Source organism: Oncorhynchus gorbuscha, linkage group LG01 (genome assembly GCF_021184085.1).
Source record: "Oncorhynchus gorbuscha isolate QuinsamMale2020 ecotype Even-year linkage group LG01, OgorEven_v1.0, whole genome shotgun sequence".
Classification (NCBI taxonomy): Eukaryota; Metazoa; Chordata; class Actinopteri; order Salmoniformes; family Salmonidae; genus Oncorhynchus; species Oncorhynchus gorbuscha.
This window is the reverse complement of record NC_060173.1, coordinates 77,463,409-77,487,515: the sequence shown is the minus strand read 5'-3', so window position 1 is coordinate 77,487,515 and position 24,107 is coordinate 77,463,409. Positions and strand designations below refer to the sequence as shown.

Genomic DNA, 24,107 nt, shown 5'->3' with positions numbered 1-24,107 from the left:
TTTGTGAAGTCAACAGCGTAGCGGCCATCGTGGCCTCTCCCTCATACAGACACAATCAGAAATCCATGTCAGATTATCATAAGGATCGTAGTATTTCCGTTGTGGATTCACTATGTGTGAACGGGGGTGACCCGGCTCTACAGTGTGTAGCCTATAACGTATAGAGGGTAGCCAAACTCTGTCTTGAATGATGTCAAGTTCGAATGTTCTTTATGCAGACTTGGAGCGAGCTAGGCTCCAAGTGCTCTTTCTAAGCGGCGCACTGCTGCGGTGGAGGGTGCATTGTAATCTATCGTCTAGTCAAAATTCAGTTTGTCCCTCTGCTTGGTGTGTCTTCTGACTGGCGGGGACACACACACACATACACACAGTCACAGTCTCACTGTCGGTCAGCCGTGTCTGTGTCTGTCTGGGAGTATCAACTGTTCAGTCCTACTTATCCCCTCGAATGTACAGAAGAGACATTATTCACACCAAAGGCACTAACAATAGCTAGGAGGTATACAGTAGATTCTGGCAATACACATGCTTCAGTTTGGGTATTGACAGTGATATATGATGTCTCAGGTAGAGGCTAAGGAGATCCCATGACTCGCAGTAGGCTCCTAAAGCTCCAGGCATCTAACATCTGATATATCATTGCAATGACATTACCATGAATGCCTATCTCTCCTCATTCCAGATGGAAAGACTGACCGACAGACGGCATATTGTTTGTGTTAAGAGTCAAGCTCAGCGGTTGTCAGTATAATGTTTTATATACTTATTCTTTGTCTCTCTCCAGGAAAATTGAAGAGGGAGAGGAGTCTCTGCTGGCTGCTCCTGTTCCAAGCCTTTTCCCAGAACTCGTTCCCTCAACCGTCTCATCCCTTGTCTCCGATTGTTTATTACCCTCGACCAAAAGTGGCGCAACTCAGGTGAGCAGATATTTTATTTTACACAGACAAATAGAAAATACAATGTCCCCCTGTAATGATTTCCAGTGGAAGACCTCCGGCATTACATGTGATCCTAGAAGGGACGACACTCTGCCAGATTTTAAAAAACCAAGCCGCAAGACACGTGTACGTTCAAATTCTCGCATGACTCGCTCATACTTGGCATGAGCTAAAAGTCTAGAACTGCAGGGCGTGAGGACGCAGAACCAGTTGTGTGAGTATGCAAAGCACACACGCTGCAGAGAAATCCCAAAGAACATGTGACTGTGAGATCCTGACTTTGTACCTAGATTCTGCATCAGCAATAGCGGTTACAATGAACAGCGCACTTGTTCTAATGGCACAACATGTACAACCAAAGAGCTCAAACGAGGGTCGGTGACCCAGTATTTATGTAGGCCTATGTGGTGGTGTTGTATCGGCACGCATGCTGTCCTTCACCCTGCCATGCGCTGCATCCCAAATGGCATCCTATTCCCTATATAGTGCACTACTTTTGACCAGTTCTGTTAAAAAGAAAAAAAAAAGAAGGTGAATGAGGGGGGGGAGATGAAAGCTGGCACTGGATCAGCGTTCACTCCTCACTGGACCCTGGTTCTGTTCTGCTTGATCTCATCATATGGCGTTCCTGTGCCTAAGTGAAAAACTTTCAGTGCATGCTTGGGTAACACTTAAATGTAAAGTGAAAATGTAGATTTTCTCCTTAAATAGACATACCCAAAAGTAATTATTTATCACGAGAGGGCTAACAATCATCAAACTAAAAGCTAGACATTCAGGGAGAATAGAAAAATGAATTTAGCAGTTTTTGATTTTGTTGTTGTGTTTGAGTAAAATAACAGCGTTTGTCATGGCAAAATGCATAGAACTGCAGAAACATTACTTTAAAACGGCGAAATGTTCTCTCAGCTCCATGGAGAAATGTGGAATTGCAGGAAATTGGCACACTTGGGCAATCAGAGAAGGGGAAATTATTGTTGCCCTGGTGGCACAAAATAATCTCAAGGTCTGATGCTTTGGAAAAGTGTGTGTGTGTGTGTGTGTGTGTGTGTGTGTGTGTGTGTGTGTGTGTGTGTGTGTGTGTGTGTGTGTGTGTGTGTGTGTGTGTGTGTGTGTGTGTGTGTGTGTGTGTGTGTGTGTGTGTGAAGTAAGGGGGTGTATCTGACCGCCATCAGCTAGGACTTGACATTTGGTTAATCAAATCTCCCCACTCTTGCTCCATTTGACATGCCTTCTCAAACAGCTACAACTGTATATGCATTAGCACATCAAGTCTTCTCTTGAGTTGGTCTCGGGGATGGAACATCTGATCTTGTGGTGTGTATTGTATCCCACATCTGTTGCTATGGGGTAATGATGTTGGGGAAAATACAGGATTAATCACAATAATTGCTTGCCAAAATTTTATTTTTGTAATGCCAATCCTGGTTATAGGTAACATTCCTTCATATGAACTGCTGACATTATTGAGCATCTTATTAGTTCATTGTGGAAATAATGTAAGATATGCAATATAAAAAAATATATATAATAATAATATATGCCATTTAGCAGACGCTTTTATCCAAAGCGACTTACAGTCATGTGTGCATACATTCTACGTATGGGTGGTCCCGGGGATCGAACCCACTACCCTGGCATTACAAGTGCCATGCTCTACCAACTGAGCTACAGAAGGACCACACTGTGTGTGTGTGTGTGTGTGTGTGTGTGTGTGTGTGTGTGTGTGTGTGTGTGTGTGTGTGTGTGTGTGTGTGTGTGTGTGTGTGTGTGTGTGTGTGTGTGTGTGTGTGTGTGTGTGTGTGTGTGTGTGTGTGTGTGTGTGTGTGTGTGTGTGTGTGTGTGTGTGTGTGTGTGTGTGTGTGTGTGTGTGTGTGTGTGTGTGTGTGTGCAATCGAGGTGAGCGCATTGGAAATGCTTTTGTCAGTTAATCTGCTTCTGTTCTGTGGGTGGCACTGTGTGCTCTTTTTTTTAAATGATTGGTCCCAGTCTCTCAAAGGCCCTAGGATACATGTGGACAGGGGTGATCTGACAGTTACTGGGACGACAGTCCCAACTTGGGATGGGGGGAGGTTTCAGCAGGTGGAATAGTGGAGAACAATTGGAGGTTTACTTAGTAGCAGTGAGAATTCCATGGTATAGCTATATGGACACAATCATTATGGTGCTTTTTAATGGTAAGTTTACAAACATATATATTTTGATAAATAGAATTTAAACTTGTATTTCATTATGGTGATATAAGTATAGTCAATTATAATTGTAATGACTCAGCAGATAATGAGAACTGACGATCAGTATTTACCTGGCTAAAAGGAATATACAGTGCCTTTGGAAGGTATTCAGAACCCTTGACTTTTTCCACATTTTGTTAGGTTACAGCCTTATTCTAAAATGGATGAAATAGTTTCCCCCCTCAATCTACAAACAATACACCATAATGAAGAAGCAAAAAGTGTATAACTAGTTTGCTAGTTTATAAAAATATATATAAGACCCTTTACTCAGTACTTAGTTGAAGCACCTTTGGCAGCGATTCCAGCCCCGAGTCTTCTTGTGTATGACCCTACAAGCTTGGCAAACCTGTATTTGGGGAGTTTGTCCCATTCTTCTCTGCAGATCCTCTCAAGCTCTGCCAGGTTTAATGGGGAGCATTGCAGCACAAGTATTTTCAGGTCTCTCCAGAGATGTTCAATTTGGTTTCAAGTCTGGGCTCTGGCTGGGCCACTCAAGGACATTCCGAGACTTGTCCTTCGCCCCAGTCTGAGGTCCCGAGAGCTCTGGAACAGGTTTTCATCAAGGATCTCTCTGTACTTTGCTCCGTTCAGCGTTCCCTCAATCATGACTAGTCTCCCAGTCCCTGCTGTTGAAAAAAACCTCCCCACAGTATGATGCTGCCCCCACCATGCTTCACTTTAGGGATGGTGTCAGGTTTCCTCCAGACGTGACGCTTGGCATTCAGACAAAAGAGTTCAATTATGTTTTCATTAGACCAGAGAATCTTGTTTCTCATGGTCTGAGAGTCCTTTAGGTGCCTTTTGTCAAACTCCAATAAGGCTGTCATATGCCTTTTACTGAGGAGTGGTTTCTGTCTGGTTGGTGGAGTGCTGCAGAGATGTATGTCCTTCTGGAAGGTTCTCCCATCTCCACAGATGAACTCTGGACCCATCGGGTTCTTGGTCACCTCCCTGACCAAGGCCCTTCTCCCCCGATTGCTCAGTTTGGCTGGGTGGCCAGTTCTAGGAAGAGTCTTGGTGGTTCCAAACTTCTTCCATTTAAGAAAGATGGCGGCCACTGTGTTCTTAGGGACCTTCAATGCTGCAGAAATGTTTTGGTACCCTTCCCCAGGTATGTGCCTTGACACTGTCTCAGAGCTCTACGGACAATTCCTTCGACCTCATGGTTTGGCGAGGACATGTACTGTCAACTGTGGGAACTTAAAATGACCTCTGTGTGCCTTTCCAAATCATGTCCAATCAATTGAATTTAACACAGGTGGGCTCCAATCAAGTTGTAGAAACATCTCAAGGATGATCAATGGAAACAGAATGCACTTGAGCTCAATTTTGAGTCTCATAGCAAAGGGTCTGAATACTTATGTAAATAAGATTTTTGTTTATTTGTAATACATTTTGCTAACATTTCTAAAAAACTGTTTTACCATTATGGGGCACTGTGAGTAGATTGAGGAATGTTTTATTTACTCAATTTTATTTCACAAGGCTGTAACATAACAAAGTGGAATGTCAAGGGGTCTGAATACTTTACGAATGGACTTTATAATCATTTATCAAGCCTACAAGCAATACAAGACCCTATTATTATACTGGGAGATTATAATATGGTTTTAAATACCTCAATGGACCGTGAAGGAAGTCTCACTGCAAACGATCACCTTTATGCACTTAAGGAAATCACAAATATCATGGATATAATGGAACGAGTGGATATATGGAGGCTTAAATATCCTGACCTAGTGAAATATACAGTTGAAGTCGGAAGTTTACATATACCTTAGCCAAATACTTTTAAACATTTCAAGTTTTCCAACATTCCTGACGTTTTAATTCCAGTAAGAATTCCCTGACTTAGGTCAGTTAGGATCACAGCTTTATTTTAAGAATGTGAAATGTCAGAATAATAGGAGAGAGATGATTTATTTCAGCTTTTATTTCTTTCATCACATTCCCAGTGGGTCAGAAGTTTACATACACTCAATTAGTATTTGGTAGCATTGCCTTAAATTGTTTAACTTGGGTCAAAAGTTTCGGGAAGCCTTCTACAAGCTTCCCACAATAAGTTGGGTGAATTTTGGCCCATTCCTCCTGACAGAGCTGGTGTAACTGAATGAGGTTTGTAGGCTTCCTTGCTCACACACACTTTTTCAGTTCTGCCCACAAGTTTTCTATGGGATTGAGGTCAGAGCTTTGTGATGGCCACTCCAATACCTTGACTTTGTTGTCCTTAAGCCATTTTCCACAACTTTGGAAGTATGCTTGGGGTCATTGTCCATTTGGGAGACCCATTTGCAACCAAGCTTTTACTTGAGATGTTGCTTCAATACATCCACATAATTTTCCTGCCTCATGACGCCATCTGTTTTGTGAAGTGCACCAGTTCCTCCTGCAGAAATTCACCCCCACAACATGATGCTGCCACCCCCTTGCTTCACGGTTGTGATGGAGTTCTTCAGCTTGCAAGCCTGCCCCTTTTTCCTCCAAACATAACGATGGGCATTCTGGCCAAACAATTGTATTTTTGTTTCGTCATACCAGAGAACATTTCTCCAAAAAGTACGATCTTTGTCCCCATGTGCATTTGCAAACCGTAGTCTGGCTTTTTTATGGCGAATTTGGAGCAGTGGCTTCTTCCTTGCTGAGCAGCCATTCAGGTTATGTCGATGTAGGACTCATTTTACTGTGGATATAGATATTTTTGTGCCTGTTTCCTCCAGCATCTTCACAAGGTCCTTTGCTGTTGTTCTGAGATTGATTTGCACTTTTTGCAATAATATATAATAATATATGCCATTTAGCAGACGCTTTTATCCAAAGCGACTTACAGTCATGTGTGCATACATTCTACGTATGGGTGGTCCCGGGGATCGAACCCACTACCCTGGCGTTACAAGCACCATGCTCTACCAACTGAGCTACAGCAACAAAGTACGTTCATCTCTAGGAGACAGAACTCATCTCCTTCCTGAGCGGTATGACAGCTGAGAGGTCCCATGGTGTTTATAGTTGCATACTATTGTTTGTACAGATGAACATGGTACCTTCAGGCATTTGGAAATTGCTCCCAAGGATGAACCAGACTTGTGGAGGTCTACAATTTTTTTTCTGAGGTCTTGGCTGATTTCTTTTGATTTTCCCATGATGTCAAGCAAAGAGGCCCTGAGTTTGAAGGTAGGCCTTGAAATACATCCACAGGTACACCTCCAATTGACTCAAATGATGTCACTTAGCCTATCAGAAGCTTCTAAAGCCATGACATAATTTTCTGGAATTTTTAAAGTGGTTTCAAAGCACAGTCAACTTTGTATTTTTAACGTCTGAACCACTGGAATTGTCCTAACCAACTTGTCAAAACTATAGTTTGTTAACAAGAAATTTGTGGAGTGGTTGAAAAACGTGTTTTAATGACTCCAACCTAAGTGTATGTAAACTTCCGACTTCAACTGTACATGGCGGAGATTCAAACCAAGCTAGTTTGTCTTGACTAGTTATGTCATTCTCACTGGCACTAAAAGTAAAATAAATTGTTGATGGGAACAGAATGCGGTCGGACCATCAACTAATTGGCATATACTCTTATATAATTTCCTTGTGGGCTAGGATATTGGAAATGTAATCAAAGCCTATTGGATGACAACTTGTTTTAACCAGAACAGCAGAATTTATAACTGACAGCAGATCCCCTTATTTTATGGGACACTTTTAGATGAGCATTGAACTGCATGGCCTCTAAAGGCACATCTTTAAAACAAAAGTCAAAAAAATTCATATTAAGAAAGGAAATATTGGCGCAGAATCCGTTAGAGGAAAAACAAAAAGACATGGAGAAACCTTTTCAAGAAATATCAAGTTTAATGGATTATAAAAAATAAAGTGAAATGGATAGAATATGGGGGAAAAATGCACTTTCTTTTAAATGTTATCTTCAACATAGACATTCTACCAAAAATAATTTACTGAAACTAGTTACAAATGACGGCGTCACCCATGATTCACCAAACAATATTTTGAAAACAAGGAAGCAAAGTACTTTAAGCACATGTTTTAGTTTGTCTCCTCCATTTTCACATAACCAAAGTTAATTGGAAGTATTTTTTTCTATTAATAATGCACAAGTAACAGCTGTACAGAAAGACTTATGTGAATGCCGAATTACAGAGGAACGTCTTGACGCAATTCAAGTTAAGTCCGGGAAAACTCCAGGGCTGAATGGCATACCAGTGGAGGACTGTTATTGGCATGTTTTAACCACTACTATAAAAATGGCAGATTATCACATACTCAACCAGGTCTGATTTCATTAATACTGAAACAGGACCCAAGTGATAAATATAAAGGTCCATTTAAAAAATTGGAGGCCCCTTAACTATACTTGAATTTAAAGGTATTGTTTGATATTATTCATCCTAAACAGACAGTTTTTTTTACATGGATGATACATTGGAGATAATAGAAGACAAGTACTGAAAACAATATAACACTATGAGAAATCTGGAAAACCGGGGCTCTTCATCATATCTGACTTTTTGAAATGGCTTTGGATAAAGTACCACTGCAATTTATAAACTCAGCAAAAAAAGAAATGTCCTCTCAATGTCAACTGCGTTTATTTTCAGCAAACTTAACGTGTAAATATTTGTATGAACATAACAAGATTCAAGAACTGAGACATAAACTGAACACGTTTCACAGATAAGTGACTAACAGAAATGGAATAATGTGTACCTGAACAAAGGGGGGTCAAAAGTAACAGTCTGTATCTGGTGTGGCCACTAGCTGCATTAAGTACTGCAATGCATCTCCTCCTCATGGACTGCACCAGATTTGCCAGTTCCTGCTGTGAGATGTTACCCCACTCTCCCCCCAGAAATATCCGGGAACTTGCAGGTGCCTTGGTGGAAATGGCCCTAGCCCTCACTCTATGATCCAACAGGTCCCAGACATGCTCAATGGGATTGAGATCCAGGCTATTCGCGGGCCATGGCAGAACACTGACATTCCTGTCTTGCAGGAAATCACACACAGAACAAGCAGTATGGCTGGTGGCATTATCATGCTGGAGGGTCATGTCAGGATGAGCCTGCAGGAAGGATACCACATGAGGGAGGAGGATGTATTCCCTGTAACGCACAGCGTTTAGATTGAGTTTGTTGTCATTACAGGCAGTCTGATGATTCTGTGACACACCGCCCCACAACATGACGGACCCTCCACCTCCAAATCGATCCCGTTCCAGAGTACATGCCTCTGTCTAACACTCATTGCTTCGACGATAAACACGAATCCGACCAAAACCGCAACTCGTCAGTGAAGAGCACTTTTTGCCAGTCCTGTCTGGTCCAGCGACAGTGGGTTTGTGCCTATAGGCGACGTTGCCGGTGATGTCTGGTGAGGTCCTGCCTTACAACAGGCCTGCAAGCCCTCAGTCCAGCCTCTCAGCCTATTGCGGACGGTCTGAGCACTGATTGAGGGATTGTGCATTCCTGGTGTAACTCGGGCAGTTGTTCTGTCCTGCAGGTGTGATGTTCGGATATACCGATCCTGTGCAGGTGTTACACGTGGTCTGCCACTGCGAGGATGATCAACTGTCCTGTCTCCCTGTAGCACTGTCTTGGGCGTCTCACAGTACGGACATTGCAATTTATTGCCCTGGCCACATCTGCAGTCCTCATGCCTCCTTGCAGCATGCCTAAGGTACGTTCACGCAGATGAGCAGGGACCCTGGGTATCTTTTGTTGTTGTGTTTTTCAGAGTCAGTAGAAAGGCCTCTTTAGTGTCCCAAGTTTTCATAACTGTGACCTTAATTGCCTACCATCTGTAATCTGTTAGTGTCTTAACGACCGTTCCACAGGTGCATGTTCATTAATTGTTTATGGTTCACTGAACAAGCATGGGAAACCGTTTTTAAACCCTTTACAATGAAGAGCTGTGTAGTTGTTTGGATTTTACGATTTATCTTTGAAAGACAGGGTCCTGAAGAAGGGATTTTTTTTTTTTGCTGAGTTTATTCCTGCAACCGGTAGGATGTTACAGTATGAGTCAAAAGTTTGGACACAACTACTCATTCAAGGGTTTTTCTTTATTCGTACTATTTAGTGACTACGTCAAAATGATTAAATAACAAATATGAAATTATGTAGAAACCAAAAGATTGTTAAACAAATCTAAATATATTTGCTGTTCTTCAAAGTGGCCACCTTTTTGCCTTGACAGCTTTGCACACTCTTGACATTTTCTCAACCAGCTTCACCTGGAATGCTTTTCCAATCGTCTTTAAGGAGTTCCCACATATGCTGAGCACTTGTTGGCTGCTATTCCTTCACTCTGCGTTCCAACTAATCCCAAACCATCTCAATTAGGTTGAGGTTGAGTGATTGTGGAGGCCAGGTAATCTGGTGCAGCACTCCATCACTTTCCTTCTTGGTCAAATAGCCCTTATACACCCTGGAGGTGTTAGGTCATTGTCCTGTTGAAAAAAGAATGACAGTCCCACTAAGCGCAAACCAGATGGGATGGCGTATCGCTGCAGAATGCTGTGGTAGCCATGCTAATTAAGTGTCCCTTGACTTCTAAATAAATTAGACAAAGACCCCAGCGAAGCTGCTCCCACACCTCCATGCTTCACAGTGGGAACCACACCTGCGGCGATCATCCGGTCACCTACTCTGTGTCTCGCAAAGACCCCCACATTTTTTTGGCTGACTCATCAGACCAAAGAACAGATTTTCACCGGTCTAATGTCCATTGCTTGTGTTCCTTGGCCCAAGTAAGTCTTCTTTATTATTGGTATCCTTTAGTAGTGGTTTCTTTGCAGTAATTCGACCATGAAGGCCTGATTCACGCAGTCTCCTCTGAACAGTTGATGTTGAGATGTGTCTGTTACTTGAACTCTAAAGCATTTATTTGGGCTGCAGTCTGAGATGCAGTTGTCTCTACCTCTGTTGCAGAGAAAATGTACCTTTCCTGTGGCGGTCCTCATGAGAGCCAGTTTCATCATCGCGCTTGATGGTTTTTACAACTGAACCTGAATAAACTTTCAAAGTTCTTGAAATGTTCCAGATTGACTGACCTTCATGTCTTAAAGTAATGATGGGCTGTTGTTTCTCTTTGCTTATTTTAGCTGTTCTTGCTGTAATATGGACTTGGTCTTTTACCAAGTAGGGCTGTCTTCTGTATACCACCGCTACCTTGTCACAACACAACAGATTGGCTCAACTGCATTAAGGAAAGAAATTCCACAAATGAACTTTAACAAGGCACACCTGTTAATTAAAAAGCATTCCAGGTACTACTGCAAGTTATGAAGAACTGGTTACATGATTCCATATGTGTTATTTCATAGTTTTGATGTATTCACTGTTATTCTAATTATAGAAAATAGTAAAAATATAGAGAATCTCGAATGAGTCTGAACTTTTGACTGGTACTGTACATATTTCCCCCCAAAATTTGGGTGATTGGAATTGATACAGGCAATTGTTTTGATGGAAGCCCCCCCCCCAAAAAAAAAATATATATATTATTATTTGGCTTAAATATAAAATAAAAAAATCGCTACACTGCCAAGAGGAATGGCCTCTGAAATCCAGCTTCCCCGATTGGCCGACCATGCCCCGCCCACCATCCATGGCCCTTTTTTTGGTCCAGAAAAAAAACATGCAAATATTTTTAACGAAAGTGGGTGAATAGGCTTTTAAAATGATTGAAATATGATCATACTTAGTGACAGTACAAAATGTGCACCATTTCATATGACAGAGCATTTTCTGCCCAGCGTCCTCTGAGTGACAGAGACTCCGTTCAAATGCCTGCTGACTTGTAATAACTTCAGCTTTAAGCATAAGGTTATTTATTATTTCACTTCCTATGCAAATGGTGTGTCAGATTTCACATACTGCATCTCCGATGAGAGCAGAGAATGGCATGCGAAGTGGGACAACCAGACCTGTCACGGAGTGCACAGCAATTGATGTTTCGCCATTCAGAGTGCTCTGTACACACATTCAATTCAGATAAAACTGCGGCAAAAAATACAACATGGTCACACAACTGTTGTTGCCGTTCGTGATCTACAGAAATGAATTTGGAAATAGTGAAGTAAAACCAAAACAAATCTAATTTTGATTTGAATCAAAACATCTTCCCTTTCTCATCGCAGGTCGGGTGCAATGCTATTTTTGTACTGCTCAGATTTCATTTGAGCCAATGTTTAATTTGTGAGGTATGATATATATATATATATATATATATATATATATATATATATACACACGAGTTTACATTTGCTAAAATGGGAGCGCACTCATTATGTTTCCAGCTAAAAATGATGGTTATGCTTCAAGAAACGACTGAACGTCAGAATGAAAAGTTTTGATAAAGATCTATATTATCCCAGAGACTGTCAAGTCAGGCTGGCTGTGGCTTGTTCATTGACCAGATCACCCATTCCCTGGAGGTGATTGGCTCCCTGCAGGTGTTAATTACACTCACTAGTCATCTCTGGCTGGGGGAGGGGATGAGGCGAAGGGGGGGGTTAGCCCAACTCAGACCTCTGACTCATGGTGAAGCCTGAAATTTCAACGCTAACCCGCAGAACATCGGCTGCGTTAGACCTCGCTCCTCAGCTTTGAACGAGTTGCTTTCAGCATATATTTACCATTCTCCAGTTTGTTCCGGTGCCCAGCATTGTGCGATTTTTAGAATACGTTGTGATTGTTTGTTCTCCTGTAGATGCCTGTAGTGCTTGATTATCTTCCCCAAATAAACTAAGCTGTCACTCTTCGCTTGATATGGCCGTCTCAAATGAGCCCTTTATACCCGATCCCCTTTCCACTTGACCCAGGATTCACACTGGAAAATCAGATAGTGATTGCAATTCTCTAATGCACCCCTCGCTCTATTGTTTATAAAAGTCCAGGGGGATTAGCATGGATTTGGATTCTCTTTTGATTTTCGAGAGTACATTTTTGTTCAATTTCTCACCAGTGAAGAAGTATAATGACACCTTGGTGACCTCAGGCTTGAACAGTGTGGCTCCTTGTTAGCCTGTCTCAATGTGCTCCTTATGTAACACCGTGATGAGGGCTGCATTCGCACCTGATTAGGCTGACAGGCTTTCACTCAGCCTTTTGAGCTTTGCCATTGTCAAGACAAAGGGACTATGTCAGACTGCCCAGCTGTTTATGTGTCACAATCCCCCAGTCGCAGGGTCACGACCCATCTTCACAAGCACTTGAGAAACCGGTGACATCACTGCCCTAGCCTCCCTATCCCCATAAATGAGTGTGCCAAGCCTGTCTTTTGAGTCCCCCAGTCTGTCTTTGAGGGTAGTCTGTTTCTAGGCAAAACTGCTTACTCTCAACATGTAAAGCTGCAGATTAATGTCTATATGTCATCAGATTTCATGAAAAAGTAATGGGAACGCTTTACTTGTTTTTGAAACACTTTGTCCCACAAAAAAAGGTGGCGGTAGTGTTAAATGATAAACGATATAGGGACAGGGCTAGAGTTAGTAGTGGTGGTGTCTGCCTTGGTGCTAGTTGCCGTGGCAATTGGAGCAGCCAGTGTGCTTGTGCATGATTGGCCAGGTTTTGGTTTACTGTGGTTGGCCTGAATGCCTTTTCGGAATTATTTCCGAGGCCCTTTGCTTGACATGCCTTTGTTTTACATGGGCTTTAAAAGCTATTCCAGTCGTGAGAAAGCAGTTTGCCTGAGCCCCTGTCAACCGTGCGTTTTCATAAGAAGGTCTATTTTGTATATAATTTGCCCTTGTCCATATCATTTTTGCTTCTCTCTGTCATGTGTTTTATGCGAGGAACCGGTTTGGCCACACATTGTTTGAGTTCTATCATCATTGTCTACATTCAATATTAAATGTTGAACTGTTCAATATTAAAATGTTCTTCGAGCGAATCCATTAATATTGTATGAAGTATTATTTAGATGCCGAATGCCTGTGCGGTTTAAAAGTTGTTTAAATTGTTAAAAGGTGACATACAGTTGTGTTTGTGTAGGGTAGACACTTTAATCACTGATTTATTACAATCGGACACAGTATTTGATGTTTGTATATGTTACATACTGTGCAGTGACTGACCGTGTATATATGTTTAATCACAATTGTTCAATTATCATTTTCACCTTATGTGGGGTATTAACTCTGTGCATAAAATGTGCAAAATGTTGTCACTAAGAAAGACATGGGGGACATGAGCCAATGGCAGCCAGTGATTATGACGGCAGATAAGGGGAGTAAGTGAACCACGATCTGTCCTATACTACTTCTGCTCCCTCAGCCATATCACAGGCACTTCTGTGACTGCCTTGTGAAATAGAATACTTATGCACTTTGGATCATAACCTCAAGTTGGATCTCATTGGCAATGCCAGGGACATGGCTCCTACCATGTCTTTGCAGCACCAATGGCCCTCAATAAGCTAGCACAAAGCCCTCTAATCCGTTCAAGGCTTTGCAAGGTACTGTAGGCGCTACGGTTGTTTGTGTGGTAGGGCATGCGGTTGTGCAGAGCCTACTTTTGGAAAATGAAACTCTCTACGTAAACCAAATTTTCCCATGACAGCTACTTGCAGGCCTGACATGTGTTGTGATATTTTTGTTTTTTGTGAGATCGGTGGTTAGGTTGCAATCGAATTGTTCAATTGCATAACAATCATAATAACATGCATATCATTCATATAGCCAATAGAAAGTGCATAATATTGATTTCAATCATTCTCAGAGGCAAATTTCACACAATAACGAACACCATAGAATCTTAGTTTAGTGGATGTCCGTCCATATGTATTCTGAGTCTTTTTAGATGTACCAAATTGGTAGAGTGGAAGGACTGGACACTCTGCTTGGCCTGTCATTGGCCGGACAAACACCCTGCTTTCAGACTTTTTTATATATTCAGTTGAAGTCGGAAGTTTGCATGCACTTCGGTTGGAGTCATTAAAATTTGGTTTTCAACCACTCCACACATTTCTTGTTAACAAACTATAGTTTTGGCAAGTCGGTTAGGACATCTACTTTGTGCATGACACTACATTTTTCTAAGAATTGTTTACAGATTGATTATTTCACTTGTATCACAATTCCAGTGGGTCAGAGGTTTACATACACTAAGTTGACTGTGCCTTTAAACATCTTGGAAAATTATGTCATGGCTTTAGAAGCTTCTGGTAGGCTAATTGACATCATTTGAGTCAATTGGAGGTGTACCTATGGATGTATTTCAAGGCCTACCTTCAAACTCGGGGCAACTTTGCTTGACATCATGGGAAAATCAAAATAAATCAACCAAGATCTCAGAAAAAAATTTTTGGACCTCCACAAGTCTGGTTCATCCTTGGGAGCAATTTCTGAACACCCGAAGGTACCATGTTCATCTGTACAAACAATAGTACGCAAGTATAAACACCATGGGACTACGCAGCCATCATACTGCTCTGGAAGGAGACGTGTTCTGTCTCCTAGAGATGAATCTTCTTTGGTGCGAAAAGTGCAAATCAATCTCAGAACAACAGCAAAGGACCTTGTGAAGATGATGGAGGAAACGGGTACAAAAATACCAATATCCACAGTAAAACGAGTCCTATATTGACATAACCTGAATGGCCGCTCAGCAAGGAAGAAGCCACTGCTCCAAAACTACCATAAAAAAGCCAGACTACGGTTTGCAACTGCACATGGGGGCGAAGATCAGAGGACATTTCTCCAAAAGGTACAATCTGATGAAACATCAATAGAACTGTTTGTCTATAATGCCCATCGTTATGTTTGGAGGAAAAATGGGGAGGCTTGCAAGCCAAAGAACACCATCCCAACCATGAAGCAGGGGGTGGCAGCATCATGTTGTGGGGGTGTATTGCTGCAGGAAAAACTGGTGCACTTCACAAAACAGATGGCATCCTGAGGCAGGAAAATTATGTGGATGTATTGAAGCAACATCTCAAGTTAAATCTTGGTCGCAAATGGGTCTCTCAAATGGACAATGACCCCAAGCATACTTCCAAAGTTGTGGAAAATGGCTTAAGGACAACAAAGTCAAGATATTGGAGTGGCCATCACAAAGCTCTGACCTCAATCCCATAGAAAACTTGTGGGCAGAACTGAAAAAGTGTGTGTGAGCAAGGAGGCCTACAAACCTGATTCAGTTACACCAGCTCTGTCATGAGGAATGAGATAAAAATTCACCCAACTTATTGTGGAAGGCTACCCAGCACTTTTGACCCAAGTTAAACAATTTAAAGACTATGCTACCAAATACTAATTGAGTGTATGTAAACTTCTGACCCACTGGGAATGTGATGAAAGTAATTAAAGCTGAAATAAATCATTCTCTCTGTTATTCTGGGAATTTTTACTAGGATTAAATGTCAGGAATTGTGAAAAACTGAGTAAATGTATTTGGCTAAGGTGTATGGAAACTTCCGACTTCAACTCTATATTTGTATCTACTGGAGGTCGACGGATTATGATTCTTCAACGCCAATACTGATTCATTGGAGGACCAAAAAAAAGCTGATTTTAAAAATAAAATAAATTATTTGCATTTGTAATAATGACAACAACAATACTCAATGAACACTTTTATATGAACTTAATATAATAAATAGATTTATTCTCAAATAAATAATGAAACATGTTTAAATAATGCAAAATCGCAGTGTTGGAGAAGAAAGTAAAAGTGCAAAAGGTGCCATGTAAAAAAGCGAATGTTTTAAGTTCCTTGCTCCGAACTTGAGAACATATGAAAGCTAGTGGTTCAGCATTCCCAGTTATTCAATATTCCCAGTTAAGAAGTTTTAGGTTGTAGTTATGGGAATTATGACGCATCGACTATTTCTCTCTGTACCATTTGACTATTGGATGTTCTTATAGGCACTTTAGTATTGCCAGCCTAATCTCGGGAGTTGATGGGCTTGAAGTTATAAACTGCACTGCGCTTCAAGCATTGCTAAGAGCTGCTGGCATATGCAGTAAAGTGCTGTTTGAATGAATGCTTATGAGCCTGCTGCAGCCTACCACCTCTGTCAGACTGTTCTATCAAATCAGACTAAATTATAATATAATTAACACAGAAATGCAAGTGTTTGGTCATTAATATGGTCAATCCAGAAACTATCATTTCGAAAACAAAACGTTTATTTCTGTGAAATACGGAACCGTTCCGTATTTTATCGAATGGGTGCAACCTTAAGTCTAAATATTGCTGTTACATTGCACAACCCTCAAAGCCAGGTTGGCCCAAACTGTTGCATATACCCTGACTCTGTTTGCATAGGAACGCAAGAGAAGTGACACAAATTCCCTAGTTAATATTGCCCGCAAACATGAATTTCTTTTAACTAAATATGCAGGTTTAAAAATATATACTTCTGTGTATTGATTTTAAGAAAGGCATTGATGTTTACGGTTAGGTACATTTGTGCAACGTGCTTTTGTTAAATCATCACCCGTTTGGCGAAGTTGAAATAGGCTGTGATTCGATGATAAATTAACAATCCCCGCATTGATTATATGGAACGCAGGACAAGCTAGTGAACCTTGCAATATCATCAACCATGTGTAGCTTACCCTTTCACGCGTACCATCACACGGGTGTGATTGTTCTACAGTGGTCCCTGACACATAAGATCACACCCCTGGGATTAAGAAAGCTTTTTTCAGAACACTTATTTAGAACGGCCAGTTTCAAATGACGCATCAATCAACATTTGAGCTGGCCACGCTTTTTTTTTCAGAAACTATTTATATAAACAGTCCTTACAAAGTTATGTCCAGAATGTGAGCAGTTTATTTTTGGATGCAATGTTCAGACATTCGCTAGAAGTATCTATAGCATAACACATACATCCAAATCGGAAAAATGTAGGCTAGATTTGTCCTAGCGCTAACTGAGGAAAGAAGCGGTCATATTTTATAACTCTCGGCTGACAAACTACTATGAATTAGCTAACAGCAATTGCTATTTATAATTAATCACATCACAGGTGATCAAAATACTTGAGTTAAACACTTTCTAGAAATCGAAAGTAATCTGCTTTTTTTCCTCACAGAAACCAAAGATAATAAGAGAAGACAAGATGAGTTTGGTCTGTTTGCATGTTGAAGGGATGTGTCGTCTACCATTGTTTCAAAATGAGTGAACCCTTACTCACCTCATTTTGTTATAGCATCGTTGGTCCCACAGACAATTACGTTAAACCCAGAATGCATTCTATATCAACAAACATGGTTCCACACATAGCTGGAATTAGCTTAGCTCATCATAATCAGTAAAACCTTAAAAAAAGTATTTTACACACATGCAAGAATTGAAATGCATGATTTATCACCGGTACTTGGAAGACATAATTACCACACAAAACAATTTCTGATAGTGTTTTATTGATACAAATGGCGCGTGCAGGCAGTCAATCATGTAACCTCTCACTCCCACTCTGAGCCATTCAGTGTTGTTGCTTATGTATGTAGTTTGTGAGCTAAGCTGTAGCATTAGTAATGTCTTTCAAAAGGATACAACTCACGAATGTGGAAATTCTGGAGATGTAAAAAAATTCTGACAAGGAGTCAAAGTCAGGAATCAGATTCTGACAGTGACAGTGAGGAGTTGCTCCCCAGGCATTGAGATCCCTGAATCTGAGGACCCCTTGTCCACTGACAAAGTCCCAGTTCCCTTTGAAGATGCTGGTGGTGATGGAGGCAGACCGACAGTGGATGAAGTACAGGAGTTCTGTGGTAGCTGGAAGGCTGCCAGCCATTTCACCCTTCCTGGCCCTGCTATTTGCTTTGATGAATCCCAGTTTGGAGTGCAACGCCCCTTGCCATTTCCATCTGAGGCAGTGCTTCAAGTTATTTCTGACAGAGGAGCTGGTGGGAGACATAGCAGAGACCAATCGCTATGCATTGGAGCTACAGGAGAAGAGAGCCAGGAGTGGGGGGGGGACAACTACAATTAGTGAAATGTATACCTTCCTTTTGACAGTCCTTCTCACGCGGATAGTTAAGAAGAACTCCCTAAGAGAATACTGGAGCACAGATCCTGTTTGCAACTCCCTTCCTTGCCACCTTCTTTTCCCAAGACTGCTTCCTAGTTCTGCTGTCATGACTGCATTTCATCAACAATGCTACTGCCATCCTAAATGACCCGTTATACAAAATAAGAAATGTCATCAGCTGGCAGTAAAGTGGCATGACAAACGAGACATCCATGTCCTCTCCACTGTCCATAGGGCAATCATGTCGACCACAGGAAAGGTGGACCACCTGACGGGAGAGAGAAATCAAACCAGACTGTGTGCTTGACTATAACCTCAAAATGGGGGCAGTGGATTGGGCGGACATGATAAACAGCTTTGTGGAATGCACTCAGAAAACAACCAAGTGGTATAAGAAATTTTTTTTTTTCATTTTTCCAGGGTAGCTTCAAAATACAACAAGCCAATACTTCTCTGACGCAATTAGCATTGTTTTACAGCGCTAATAGAATAATGTAGCTACATAAGCATGATTGTAGCCCTCCATGTGCTCGCCAGAGGTAGCCTGACTGCCATTAGGTACCGAGATGAAATCCTCAGACCCCTTTTGAGACCATATGCTGGTGCGGTTGGCCCTGGGTTCCTCCTAATGCAAGACAATGCTAGACCTCATGTGGCTGGAGTGTGTCAGCAGTTCCTGCAAGAGGACGGCGTTGATGCTATGGACTGGCCCGCCCGTTCCCCAGACCTGAATCCAATGAGCACATCTGGGACTTCATGTCTCGCTCCATCCACCAACGCCATGTTGCACTACAGACTGTCCAGGAGTTGGCGGATGCTTTAGTCCAGGTCTGGGAGAAGATCCCTCAGGAGACCATCCGCCACCTCATCAGGAGCATGCTCAGGCGTTGTAGGGACCATGACTGACCCACCGCCAAACCGGTCATGCTGGAGGATGTTGCAGGCAGCAGAACGTTCTCCACGGCGTCTCCAGACTGTCACGTCTGTCACATGTGCTCAGTGTGAACCTGCTTTCATCTGTGAAGAGCACAGGGCGCCAGTGGCGAATTTGCCAATCATGGTGTTCTCTGGCAAATGCCAAACGTCCTGCACGGTGTTGGGCTGTAAGCACAACCCCCACCTGTGGACGTCGGGCCCTCATACCACCCTCATGGAGTCTGTTTCTGACCGTTAGAGCAGACACATGCACATTTGTGGCCTGCTGGAGGTCATTTTGCAGGACTCTGGCAGTGCTCCTCCTGCTCCTCCTTGCACAAAGGCGGAGGTAGCGGTCCTGCTGCTGGGTTGTTGCCCTCCTACGGCCTCCTCCACATCCCCTGATGTACTGGCCTGTCTCCTGGTAGTGCCTCCATGCTCTGGACACTACGCTGACAGACACAGCAAACCTTCTTGCCACAGCTCGCATTGATGTTCCATCCTGGATGAGCTGCACTACCTGAGCCACTTGTGTGGGTTGTAGACTCCGTGTCATGCTACCACTAGAGTGAAAGCACCACCAGCATTCAAATGTGACCAAAACATCAGCCAGGAAGCATAGGAACTGAGAAGTGGTCTGTGTTAGCACCTGCAGAACCACTCCTTTATTGGGGGTGTCTTGCTAATTGCCTATAATTTCCACCTGTTGTCTATTCCATTTGCGCAACAGCATGTGGAATTAATTGTCGATCAGTGTTGCTTCCTAAATGGACAGTTTGATTTCACAGAAGTGCGATTGACTTGGAGTTACATTGTGTTGTTTAAGTGTTCCCTTTATTTTTTTGAGCAGTGTATATAACACCATAAAGGTTATGTAATGAGTAATGTTACATCGCGTGTCTGCGATAATAAGGTATATACACATATATTATGCCATACACACAAACGTTATAACACGACATACAGAAACTATTTCTAAGGTAATAAGGCACTTACTTTGATAGAAACGCAGTCTGGATTTGAACCTGGGTGTCTTGTAGTGACGCTTCTAGCACTGAGACAGCTGTGGCACTTGGGAGTCATAAGGCCAGGGTAGCTTCAAAATACAACACATGCTAACACTTCTCTGACGCAATTAGCATTGTTTTCCAGAGCTAATAGAGGAATGTAGCTAGCTACCTAAGCATAGAGTATAACACCATAAAGGTTATGAAATGAGTAAAGTTACCTCGCTTGTCCGTGGTTATAAGAAATATACACACAAATGTTATGCTACAGTAGAAACGACGACACGACATGCAGAAACTATTATAATGTAATAAGGCACTTTGATAGAAATGCACACATTTCAAAGTTATTATTGGTCACAAAAACAACTATGACTGCGATGCAGGCAACGTGTGTGCGTGTGCGTGTGCGTGTGCGTGTGCGTGTGCGTGTGTGTGTGTGTGTGTGAGACACGGGAGATGAGCAAATGTCTGCATACTTGAACTGCAGAAACAATTGGGAAGTGTTTGAGGAATTTTGTTCGGGTCAGAAATGTCCAAAAAATGTATTGGTCTGCAAAAGTAAAAATGACTACTTTTATGTGAATATATGAGGCGGAACACACCTCGATTCAAACTGTTCTTTGAAAATAATTTTGAAATTGACAAGTTGAAAACAGCCTGTAAATGAAAACAGGCTGCGTGCCTTGGTTTGAGGGCAGCGCGGATTAAATGTACTGTTGCGTAACAATCGCATTCTGGAATGGAGAGAACGTTCTAACTAGAGGTCGACCGATCAACGGCTATACCGATTTATTGGAGGACCATAAAAGCCGATGCTGATTAATCGGCAGATTTAAAAAAATATATATATATATTTTTTACATGTATTTATTTTAATTTTATTTATTTGTAATAATGACAATTACAACAATATTGAATGAACACTTATTTTAAACGTAATATAATACATCAATAAAATCTATTTAGCCTCAAGTAAATAATGAATCATGTTCAATTTGGTTTAAATAATGCAAAAACAAAGTGTTGGAGAAGAAAGTAAAAGTGCAATATGTTCCATGTAAAATATGTGCCATGTAAGAAAGCTAACGTTTCAGTTCCTTGCTCAGAACATGAGAACATATGAAAGCTGATGGTTCCTTTTAACATGAGTCTTCAATATTCCCAATATTGATTGTTTTTTATAAGATAAGTTTAATGCTAGCTAGCAACTTACCTTGGCTCCTTGCAGCCACAAGTTCCTTTTTGACGCTGCACTTGCGTAACAGGGTGTCAGCCTGCCACGTAGTTTCCCATTATTTTTATATTATGAAATTTACCAGTAATCCCCAGTCTCATGTTTGTTTACAAGCAAACAACGAGGTGAGACCGGCGTCTTGTGAGTCACTCACTGTTTCGTAGCACACGCCAGGTGATCTAGTGAAGGTATGGAATTTAGCTAGGTCTCTAATAACTATTCAGTTTGTTTTGTACACTGCTGCTACTCACTGTTTTATTATCTATGCCTAGTCACTTCACCCCTACCCCTAAATGACCTCTAACCTGTACCCCCCCCGCACACCGACTCGATACCGGTATCCCCTGTATATAGCCTCGTTATTTTGTTACTTTTTAATAATGTTTTACTTTATAGTTTATTTAGTAAATAGTTTCTTAACTCTTCTTGAACTACACTGTTGGTTAAGGGCTTGTAAAGTAAGAATTTCACAGTAAGGTTTACACTTGTTGTATTCGGCGCATTTGATTTTTTATTTAAACTGTTCAGTTCACTTAGCACATTTTAGACAGTTATCTCTAGTTGTGCTTTTGGTGATGTCTACTTGATTGAAGACTGAGATATGTGGTTGTCCCATCTAGCTATCTTAAGATGAATGGTACTAACTGTAAGTCGCTCTGGATAAGTCTCTACTAAGTGACTAAAATGTATATGTAAGTGGTTAGCTTCTTGCAATCAAGCCCCTCTTGGTAACACCAGAGGATCCCCTCCTGGATCAAGAGTCTTGCTGTCTAATATTGGTTTTGTGTGTGCAGAAAACTGCGAGGAGAATTTATGAGCTGGGATGCCTGTCCTGCAAATAGTTTTGAAAATAGCTCCCCTTGTGTTCAGTGCCAGTATTACTGAATATCCTGGGATGGCACAAGGTCGGTATGACAATCTGGATACCGACAAAGCCTAGTGTATACATGTCTAGGGTGTATGATTTATGCTCTTATGATGTTAGGACCGGCACAGTCAAGTCATGCACCAGTGAAGGAGGATATGAGAATGGAAATGGGAATTACTTTTATGTAATAAAATAATATTAACCAGTGGTGTAAAGTAACTAATTAAAAAATACTTTGAAGTACTAATTAAGTAGTTTTTTGGGGGGTATCTGTACTCTATTATATATAATTTCTAAAAAATTGTACTTCCTCCACTACAATCCTAAAGAATAAATGTATGTTTTACTTCTGTACATTTTCCATTAAGTACTTGTTCCATTTTGAATACTCAGGCCGGACAGCAATATGGTCCAATTCACGCACCTATCAATATAACGTGTTGTCATCCCCTACTGCCTCTGATCTGGCAGACTCACTAAACACAAATACTGAGTTTCTAAATGTGTTGGAGTGTCCCCCTGGATGTTTAAAAACATAAATAAAAATTGTGCCGTCTGATTTTGTTTAAGGAATTTGATGTATAGCTTTTACTTGTACTCATGTATGACAAATGAGTTATTTTTTGACCACTTTAAGGCTCTTCAGAGAAACGGATAGTAATTTAAGTGCGCATAGAATGGAGTCATGAGCGCATTTCCTTCACAATGGAACAAACGGGCTCATTCTGTTCAGAACAAACCACTGTGTGATGTCGTCCTTGTAACTATGTCAAACACGGGGATCATAAACGTTTGTTATTGTAAATGACATGAATATTAGAATATGGAAATGTGAAGCGCATATTTGGACACGGATGCGTGGTTTGCTTATATGACATCAAAGCTCTATTTATTACAATCCTCAACGTCTCAGCTTTCAAAATATATCGCCTACCATTTGATCTACAGCTTTCCCCCACACACAAACAAAACATTTTTGTAAAAGTAGCCCAATTAGCGGGAGGGATGAGGGGCGCGTCTTCTCATTGTGCTTGGTGCTTACATCTAGAACTGCGCTCAGTTGAATCCCATACAGTGCTGTAAAGTGGAGAACCTGAGCTCTGACATGTATAGCATGTTACTGTACAGCCACTGCCGTTTATCAGTGTCCAAATCTGCCATTTTTAACCTGTATACAGGGTAGGTGTGTAAAGGTCTACGAGCAGATAATACACTCTGTTGTGATATGGATTGAGAATATCCATTTGAGTGGACTGACTGTACAGTCGAAAGAAAGGAGTACATTGATAGCGGTGTTTCTACTCCCATACCGCTCAACAAAGGCATTCATGCATAATTGTAGACCTGCATTTGCCAGAGTTTGTTTTATTTGCAGGCATGTGGGGTCAGAAACAGTTCCTCCTGCTCTGCTGTGTGTGTGATCCCTGCTCGGCTCTGACGGGGCCTGTGAAAGGATCTTGTTTGAGTCGAGCCCTGGTCAAGGACAGAATGTCTGGAGCAGGCTTTGTTATGAGAGTTGCGGAGACTCCGTTATCAATTTGGCTCCATTAATCCAAATTCATTTTTTGCACTCCGATAACTAGCAGCGTCTGCTTGTCTGTGCGATTCACAACATGTTGTGCTGCGATTCCAGATAAACTGTGAGCTTGGGATGGACTCCTCCTCCGTACTCATGAGGGAAGCTGTATGACAGTCACCGCTGTGCTGCCTGCAACCCCCCTCTGGGAGGGAAGTAAGGAATGAAAGAGTATCAGGAGAGAGGAATCCTTCCACTGCTACAATGTGTCCAGATTTAGTCTAAACTACAGTACATGGTCTGATTCTGACTTGTATACTGTGTTAGAACATTTCATGCACTTTTAATGACATATTAATGTACGTAAAGCCGGATAATGTGTT

At 41.6% G+C, this 24,107-nt stretch overlaps 1 protein-coding gene across 2 annotated transcripts in view; it reads left to right on the top strand.

The window, feature by feature from the left end:
- The window catches only part of LOC124042667 (growth factor receptor-bound protein 14-like), a 62,755-nt gene that overhangs the window by 12,829 nt on the left and 25,819 nt on the right, over positions 1-24,107 (top strand). For both annotated transcript variants that reach the window (XM_046360752.1, XM_046360758.1), the window contains one exon: positions 785-917. In XM_046360752.1, coding sequence (XP_046216708.1) covers positions 785-917 — 133 coding nt within the window. The remainder of the gene's footprint in view (positions 1-784; positions 918-24,107) is intronic.